General features: G+C 35.2%; 1 protein-coding gene across 1 annotated transcript; it reads left to right on the top strand.

The window, feature by feature from the left end:
* Positions 1 to 1,032: 1,032 nt before the first annotated feature.
* Positions 1,033 to 5,160, top strand: LOC110097129 (mRNA cap guanine-N7 methyltransferase 1; the record flags this gene model as incomplete). Its single annotated transcript, XM_020823371.2, is given in 6 exon segments — positions 1,033 to 1,097; positions 1,207 to 1,257; positions 3,928 to 3,990; positions 4,066 to 4,189; positions 4,274 to 4,335; positions 4,771 to 5,160. Coding segments are annotated over 6 exon segments (467 nt in total), but the record flags the coding sequence as incomplete, so codon positions are not given.
* Between the last annotated feature and the right edge of the window lie 4,449 nt (positions 5,161 to 9,609).

Below are 9,609 nucleotides of genomic sequence, written 5' to 3'. Positions count from 1 at the left end.
AAGTACTGATGCTTAAGCAATAGTACTAAAGCAAAAAACAAGCTACAGGGGCAAGAAGAAAAAAAAAAAAAAAAAACTCTAAAACAAAACATTGGTGCTGGTGTCGAAGTAGTGAAGTGTGCAAAACTGAAACCTCGCTAACCTAAAGTTCAATTGACAACCTCTAATAGAGGCCGTAAAACCTGTTGCATGGGCTACTTTTAATAAAAGAAGTAAGACTCACACGTTCGGGGAAATCTTTAGGTAAAAGTAACCTAATACTAAATCCCACATGTAGGCCATCTCTAATAGAGGCCGTAAGTCCCACATTAATTAGGGTGTTAGGGAAAATATTCCCAAGACAAATAACACATCCCTGATAACTTTGGGCTACTTCTAAAAGAAGCTGTAAGATCCGTTATTTGGGTTAATTCTAGAAGAAGCCATAAGACCTGATTTATGGCCTACTTTCAATGAAAGCTATAAGCACCGACCCAAATTTAAACTCGGGCGACTCCAAAATGGAGCCGGAAGACCCAATCTAAATCTAAACTATTGGCAACTCCCAAGCGGAGCCGCAAGTCCTAACCCAAAGCAATAAAACCCACAGTCAATCACTTCAGTTTACTCGGAATCTCTCTGAGAGGAGATAACCCATAACTGTTAATTAGATTTCCTAGACATTACGATCAATGATTGTTAATATTGATATTAGTAAACTGAAGATCCGATCAATACTAACAATCGTCAATTTATCCTTAATCGAGAGTTCTTTTCTACGCGTTAGAAGTGGTAATTAACTATGAGGGCTTGCGCTCATAGGAGTGGAACCCCATAACTAAATAAACCTAGATGTCGATCATGGGGGAAATCTGATTAATTTAAATTCTAATCTTCCTCGGGAAAAATGAGGCCTAAAGCTTGCGAAAGTGGGGTTTGTGTTGTAGTGCCATATTTTTCTTAGCGAATATTATCCTTTGCAATGAGCTCTGTGTTTAACTTATTAGAGAAAAACATGTGGCCGGTCTGACTTTTTGTGTTTTATATGCACAGCTGAAGGATTGACATTTGGGAATAGTGTGTACTGGATTTCTTTTGATGAGGAATATGCTCACAAGGTGCTTTCTTATTCTTTGAACGATGGCTTCTCCTTTAATTATCATACATCATTTATCTGTTTTGCCCTATGTTGACATTCAATATTTTCTTGCACCTTCCTTGTTTCAGAAGTTCAGCTCTTCTAACCCTTTCGGCATCCAATACAAGTTTCATTTAGAGGTAATTCAAATTAAAACTTGAAATTTTTGTACAATTAATTGCATGAATTATTATGTATCTTTTTTGTTAGAAGCATTATTGTCTTGCTATGTTCAAATGCTTTGATTTACTTGCTTTCAAATGTTCTATGTTCTTTTGTATTCCAGAGAACTTTATTTATTAGTTTTTTTGTTGGAAGATTGTAGCTAGCCTCCGACCTCTGTATTGAATTCATGTATTTCTTGGATAAACTTGTGTGTTGACAATATGATGTGTTTTATGCTTTATTAATTTTTCCTTCCAGTAGGTCAGGTCCATTAAAATGTTATATATTTTTGAAACAAAGTAAGCTTTTATGAAGCTTTTCTAGCCCGTTTCCCAAATTTTCATTATACATCTGTAGGTCCGTGCGATTAATCTCAAAATTCTCTTTTGGGCTTATTTGATTGCTTGTAATTAAAAAAAAAACATTTTTTTTTAAATGATGATTTCATTTTCAGTCATTTTACGTTTGAAAATTAAGTTATTTCATTCGAGAAAGGTAACAATGGGCTCTTATAATAACCTATGATGTACAGACACGGGCACGTTGACATGGATATGGTACACATTAATAATTGAAAATATTGGACACAAACATGATTTGGACACGGTATCATAATTTTTATATTTGAAAAATAATGTATAAAAATTAAATAAGTATAAATTAAAAACTAAATTAGAATAATAAGTCATTTAACTATAATTTGTACTTAAAATAATTAATATTAGAATATTAAAAATTGGGTGTAGATGCTGTGTATTAGTCAGCGGGAGAGGAGCCAACAATGTTGTCGAAAGTCAGGCATCAATATTATGCAATAAATATCAGACATCAATGTCAAGAGGACGTCTGTTGTCGATGTTGAGAGGGTCTTGTTCGTCAATGTTATGACAACGTTGGACAAAGATGAATTGTCAAATTGTGGGTATAAAAATTGCTAGCGTGGAGCATCGATATCAACATAGTGTCAGACTTTGATATTGAGATGGTTTTGAAATGTCATTATTGTAACGATGTCAGGCATTGATGTTGAGATGACATACGTCATTATTGTGAAATCAAAATCGCAACCCACCAAAGAGAAAAGAAAATTAGAATATTCAATGAATGGGGTATTGAGTGCAGGTGATTGATTTGGTAACGTGGATAGGAGATAAGAAATTTAGTTTTTATATTTTAAATAAATAAAATTTTAAATACAATAAATTATGTTTAAAAAAATTTCATGAAATATTTAAGACGCGGGTCAGACACGCATCTCCAATTTATATTTACTATTTTTTTAATCAAACACATCAGTGTGTCCGACACTTGTCAGAGGCGTGTTGGATGTGTGTCGTGTCAGACACTACATGCCTCTTTGAGGAGAAGTGTCGGTGCATCATATATAATAGCTCAATAATAATAATTACATTAATTTTATCTTTTTCCCTTATCCTTCCTTCTGGCATCTTGGCTCACTTTCACGGAATCACATCCCTAGTGAGAAGCGATTCCACTATTTTAGGAATCTGTGGTGGTAGGTCTGCTGCCATCTTTGTTGGGCTTAGGGGTGTCAATATTTGACACGACCTGAAAACTCGACCTGAAAATTTTGGGTTAAGGTCAACCCGAACCTGAAACGGGTCGGGTTCAACATTTCGACCCGTTTCAAAAATCGGGTCGGGGTCAGGTTAACCCTTTGACCTGAAATTGACCCGAAAACCTGATTTTGAGCCGTTTTTGACCCGAAAAAGAGGAGATAGACCCGTTTTTGACTCGAAAACTAGCAATTTTTTGTTGGAAACGGGTCATTCGGGTCGTGTCGGGTTGACCCGGACCCGAAGCGGGTCAGGTTCGGGTAAGGAAAACTGACCCGTTTTCAAAAACGGGTCGGGTTCGGGTTGACCCGAATAGTCTGGGTCAGTTTCGGGTTCGAACCGAACCCGACCCGTGACCCGAAATTGACACTCCTAGTTGGGCTCAGAAGGTGTGCAAGAAAAATGACGCTTGGCATAAGAGATGCCTAGTGAAATCTTTGAATCAACCTGGTGCTCAAGATTTGAATTTTCATGATGATCCCAACATGGGCTTTGACGTGCTCAATTGGGCTTGGGGATCTCTCTGGTTATCACTGGTCAATGTCAAGGTTGCGCATTTTTGGGCAGCATGACTTTGATGACCTTATTCTCTAACTTTTTTTTAAAAATTTTATTTCCTATAGCAAACATTGTATTAGTTCCCTGCAAACCTTGGACCTGAAAAGGCAGAAGCTAAAAACCTTGCATTTTTGCCCGGCAAACCCAATTTTTAATGTGCTCTTTGTTGGAAGTTTATTAATACCTAGCTTTTGCAAATCTCTGTATAACTGACTTTATTTTTAGTATACTATTTTTCCTTGTTTATATAATGAGAAAAACCATTATCTTTATTTGCAGCAAAGGAAAAATTAAGGTATTGTTACTAAATCCGTTAAAAGTTTTTCTTTTTATCATTAGAGTAAGCTAAAGGATTTAAATTTCGTTGAAAACTTAATTCTTAATAGTTCTTCTCCAAAAATCTGATCATGTTGTGTTTTTTTTTTTTAAATTATTTTTTAAATTCTTCTAGATTCGATTATGACCTCATAAATTGCATGATATTTCTCATTTAGTTATGTCAATTTACAGGATGCTGTTGATTGCCCAGAGTGGATTGTACCATTTCATGTTTTCAAATCACTGGCGGAGGAGGTTAGTTTCTTTGATTTCATTTCTCTGATAGAATGTTTCAGTTTCTTCATCTGTTTCCATTGTGGTGTTTTGTAGTATGATCTCAAGCTTGTGTCTGTGAAGAATTCCCATGCTTTTGTGGATGAGTTTTTGAAAATGCCAGAGTTTACTGAGCTAATGAGGAGGCTCGGCGCTCTGGGCGATGGCAACCAGGATCGAAGTGAGCCATCCTTGATCCTTCCCTTGCTCTCAGAATTTGTACTAATGATTAAATCCTTCATACTTAGCCTTTGCTAATGTGCAGGTACATTGTCACAGGATGAATGGGATGCGGCTTATCTCTATTTAACTTTTGTATTACAAAAGGTATGCTTTTGATTGAATCTTTCCCTTTTTGTCTGTAGGGGTGTCAATATTGGACCCGACCCGAAAATTTTGGGTTTGGGTTGACCCAAAACTGGTCGGGTTCGGTTTCAACAATTCGACCCGTTTCAAAAATTGGGTCGGGTTCGGGTTGCCCTTTGACCTTAAGTTGACCCGTTTTGACACGAAAACATGTTTTTGACCCAAAAAGCGAAGATTGACCCATTTTTGGACACGAAAACTAGCAGTTTTTTGTTGACACCGGGTTGGGTTCGGGTCCGGAAAACCGACTCATTTATTAAAATGGGTCGGGTTCGGGTTGAAGGGAATAGTGTCGGATCAGTTTCGAGTTCCACATGATCCCGACCCGTGACCCGAAGTTTACACTCCTATTTGGCTGCTACCCATTGACTTAGTATTGCATTATTTTGATATCAGGGTGGCGAATCTACGGCAAGTAAGAGAAAGCATGACATCAGCAATAAAGGAAAAACGTGCATAACAGAAGAAGACATTGAGATCCTCGATGGTGATATTTGAGCAAATCCCATCTTCAAAGTTTTGTTTGTATATTATCAAGTGGTGCAGCGTACCCTACGCCAGAGCTTTCCCTGCGCACAAGGCACCAACAGGTGGTAAAAAGACGTTACAAGGTTCGCCTTCATGCAAGTTAGCCTGTACTCTTTGTTCCAATCCAGTTCTTCTGTAAACTATCCTTTGATTATCCTAACATATAACAGTGAAATACATTGTATTAAATATAATAAGAGACTGTACAATAATATTTTTCAGTTTGAGGTGAATAAATTACCCAATACATGTCTGATATCTCCACTTGTTATCCAAAAATATTTTTGGGCTATGATTGAGGCTTTGTTTGAGATAGTTTTTTTTTTTATTATTTTGTAAATATTTTTTTTTAGTAAAAAAAATTTAAACTAAATTGTTTTTACTAAATATTGCTTCAGAAAGCTGCCCCGAACAAAATCTACAACAACAACAACAACAACATCAAGCCTTTATCCCACTACGTGGGATCGGCTACATGAATCCTTTTTCTCTATTGTGTCCTATTAGAAGTCAAATTCTCGTTTAAATCTAATAAAGAAAAATCATTCCTAATATTTTCTAGTCTTTTTAGGTCTACCCCTACCTTTCTTAACATAAGTCAAATCTAATACCTCTACTCTCCTAATCGGGTCATCGCAAGGCCGCCGTTTTATGTGACCAAACCATCTAAGGCGACTTTCTCTAATCTTATCTTCTACTGGAGCTATTCCAACTTTTTCATGTATATGCTCATTTTGTATTCTATCTCTAAGGGTAAAGCCACTCATCCACCTGAGCATCTCATCTCTGCCACACTTAACTTAGTATTATGCTTATCTTTTAAAGGTCAATATTCGGCATCATAAAACATTGCAGGCTTCACTACCATTTTATAGAACAAAATCTGAGTTATAAAAATCCACTTATGAGTCAGAGTTATAGGAATCTGATCCTAAGAAAAATTAGGTGATCAATCATCTCAATGGGAAGCCCTAGTTATGAAATTTCATCCAAAGAATTCACGTTATGAAATTTCTTAAGGAGGTTCATATTACTAAAATTTCTTTAGAAGAAGTTTGTGTTCCTAAAATGTTCCCAAATAAAAATCTGGGAAATTAAATTCAAATCATATAAAAGTATAGAGCCAATGGATATTATTGAAAGAGGTCTCCGTTACAAATCCTAATCTTGAATTCAGATTATCAAAAATCCTCCTAAAAAGTTTGTTTTACAAAGATCTAAATTTGAGAAATATAGAACAATCAAATTCCATTATAGAGGTTCAAGTAATAAAAATACCTTTCAAAGAAGTTGGGTTTAAAAAAACCTGACCTTGAGAAATGTTGAGCAATTAAAATTCTTTCTAAAGAACTCAAAAATCCATTCTCAATGTGTCAAGTAATTAATCTAATTTGGGATAGTTAGGGTAATACAAACCATTTCTAATAAGGATTTGGAAAATTAAGATCTCTATCATCATCTCAAAATTGAGTAATTCATAGTGTTATATTCTAAAATTACACTCATTAGGGGTCAATTTATTGAGCTCTAAATTAAGAGCAAGGAGTTTTGGTATAGATTTTTTTTAATAAACTCTAAAAAGATTAAATAAGTTAAGAGTACTCTTAGAGTAACCTCTCTATTGGAGTCACCAAACACATCCCCATATAATCTTGGATAATAACTATGTATAACTTAATATGAGTGGACCCATTTTACTTTTGAGTTTAAATAAAATTTATTTGACATCGTCTTCTATGTATGTGGACTCTCTTACCAAAAAATAGATTTATAGTGGTTCTACCTATAATACTATGCCCACTCCTCAAGTCCTCTACGTGAAAATTTTACTAAACTCTCTCCTTTTGCTCCATAGAAGCCTTCATCCCTCATGGGATATTGAAGAAATCCTACACCTCTTTTCCTCTATGAAATGCATTGCTATCCTAGCACACCAACTAGTTTTTACGATACTCTTCCACGAGATAAATAGATCCATTATAACTAGTTTGCAAAAGTTCCTAAATTAGAATTACAAGCCTGGTGCGGCGGAGATGCCCTTACAAAAATCACTTCCACCAAATCTGGTGCGGCGGAGAGATGAAAGCTTTGTCATCCTCCCGGTGAAGGCAACGAACCTTCAATTATTTTTCTCCATCTTAGAAAAGGTAGAGAACCTTAGAATTTTTTTCTCCCTCCTAGAGAAGACAGAAAACCTAGACTTCTTTCTCACCCTCTTAGTGAAGGCAGAGAACCAAGAACTCTTTTTTCTCCCTCCTGGAGAATGTAGAGAACCTCGACTTAGAGCTGAAGAGTTTCTCCCCAGAGCAACCCAAGAACCCTAAATAGAGACTTGGAGGAACAAGGCGAGACACTTGCTTGGAGCAACCGTGTGAACCCCTCACACAACTTCTCCCTCACACTAAAATTCTCCTCTTCTTCCCAAAGTCTCATAGAACTTCTTCTCCAAACTCCCTTTCAAGAATACTGAAGTCTTTTTAAATAAGTCATTGATAGAGCTTAAGTAGAAGGGCTAACAAAAAGCCTGAATTTTAATTCTAGCGACAATGATCATCCAGTATGATTAAGGATCGTCCAGCACGATTAAGGATCGTACAATATGATTAGTTTAAAGTACTCCTAGTAGTACTATACAAAGAGATAGTTGCTGAATGACCAGTTTTAAGAAATGAGCTGATCGTCCATGATGATTTAGATCATCGTCTAGTATGATTAATACTAAAACTTGGATTATCATCCAATACAATAAGTGATGATAAATTATCATCCCATGCAAGAATTGGTTCGTACAGTACGATTGGTCAAATCGTCTTGTATAATCTGATTGGATCTGTTAATCCAAATTTGATCCATTTGTGTTAGCAAGTCAAGATGTTCAAGTTTATTTCAACAAATATCCTATTGGTCATAAGGATAAATAAAATTGGCTAGATATCATAAAAATAAAAGCTCAAGGGATAATTAATTAACAATACGTTGTAGCAACTACACATTAAGAGGATGAGATCTCAAGTTGTAGGCCTGTTGAAATTGACGAGATGCCAACTACAACCCCTAGTTTTAAAATGTAGTTAGAAGATGTGAATAGTTTAACTAGCTCATCAAATAAGAATGAGGATGAAAGTGAAGATACATTGGAGAGTAATGATTATATTTCTGATTCTGAGTAGTTTTTGTAATTTAGAATTATAATTTTTATAATTTAGAATTATAGAATTATAGTTTTTATACTTATAGAATTATACTTTTTATATTTTGAGCAATAAAAATGTTAATCAATATTTTGTATTATGTAATTCTTTCTTTTTATTATTCATTATTTATTATGTATTCTTTATTTTTTAAATATTACAATGCTTTATTAATTGCTTCTTTTAATGTAAATGGCTTCAGGTGATGATTCTCCTCATAGATCATTTTCCTTAAAGTTTTCTCAAAAAAAGTTGAGTGTTAAACCTAACAGTCCTAGACAGCCTGATAAAAGTGAGGGACAGAGATCAGTTTCACCAGTTATACCATCACCACCATCACCCAGGAGTCACTAGCAGTCCCCTAGTGAGCAGGGTCAGGGTCAGTCAGATTCACTTGCTATTATACCACCACCCTTTCCTAGGTACTTCCCTCCTCCATTGATGAGTCCTCAATTTCCCTTTCCAAATTAGGCACATGCATTTCCATTTTATCCATATTATCCCCCACCATCATCATAAACTGGTCCATCCACCATCTCTTACCCTCCTTACCCCCACCCATATTATTACCCATATCCGGTGCAGCCAGAACACGGTAGACATCTAGACTAGTAGAGGTTGGTGCTGGGGATTATGTAGTTGTAGCATATAAGAGTCAATACATTGATCCTGAGGGCGATACGTAAGTTCAATTTATGTTTTTAAGTTTCTTGTATTTTGATATATTATATGTTGTTTGATAAAAAATTAACCTATAGCTTCAATCCTTCAAGTCCACCTACTCACAAGATTCGGGATATCATAAGGAACAAATATGATACTCCTTATTTATCATGGAAGAAGATCCCAAAGAAAATTAGAGATATGTGAATTTCAGGTATACTTATTTCGCATAAATTCAAATATTTGATTTAATTTGTATTAATATTTTTTGTTATACCTATATTTTTTTATAGAAAGAATTTAGATGGTTGCCTGAGCATAACATGAGGATTAGAACAAATTTTGAGAGGAGAGGATCTACCCATCTTAGGGACAAGTTTACAGACATTAAAAGTTTGGGCAGCATCCAATATGGATTGGAGAGGGCGTATGGGCAGTCTGAGAAGAGCTTGGGCTAGCCCTGAGTTCATAAAATAAGAGAGCAGAATAAGAAGAAAAAAGTATTTGACTGTGGGGATTTAGGAAGCTCTCTTCATACTGGTGGATTTGTTCCACATACGGAACATATATGACGAATGTTAAAAGCTTTAAATTAGTTTAATAAATATATTTATATTATTATGAATATATATTCTGTTTTCAGAAAGAGTTTCTTGGTCGGAAGTTGACACCGTTAGAGTTGCATACGAGAACTCACCAACATCAAGCTGACAATCAGTGGGTTGATAAAAAGGCTAAAAAAGCTATGTGACTATAATTTTTTGGAGTTTGGGAATAAAAATTTATTAAAATAAAACTCATTCTGGTATAAATATATTTTATAGATTTATTCTTGTAGGATGATTTTGTACGA

The sequence above is a fragment of the Dendrobium catenatum genome, unplaced genomic scaffold (assembly GCF_001605985.2).
Source record: "Dendrobium catenatum unplaced genomic scaffold, ASM160598v2 fragScaff_scaffold_133, whole genome shotgun sequence".
Classification (NCBI taxonomy): Eukaryota; Viridiplantae; Streptophyta; class Magnoliopsida; order Asparagales; family Orchidaceae; genus Dendrobium; species Dendrobium catenatum.
The sequence above is the reverse complement of the archived record's forward strand: the minus strand, read 5'-3'. Positions and strand labels throughout refer to the sequence as shown.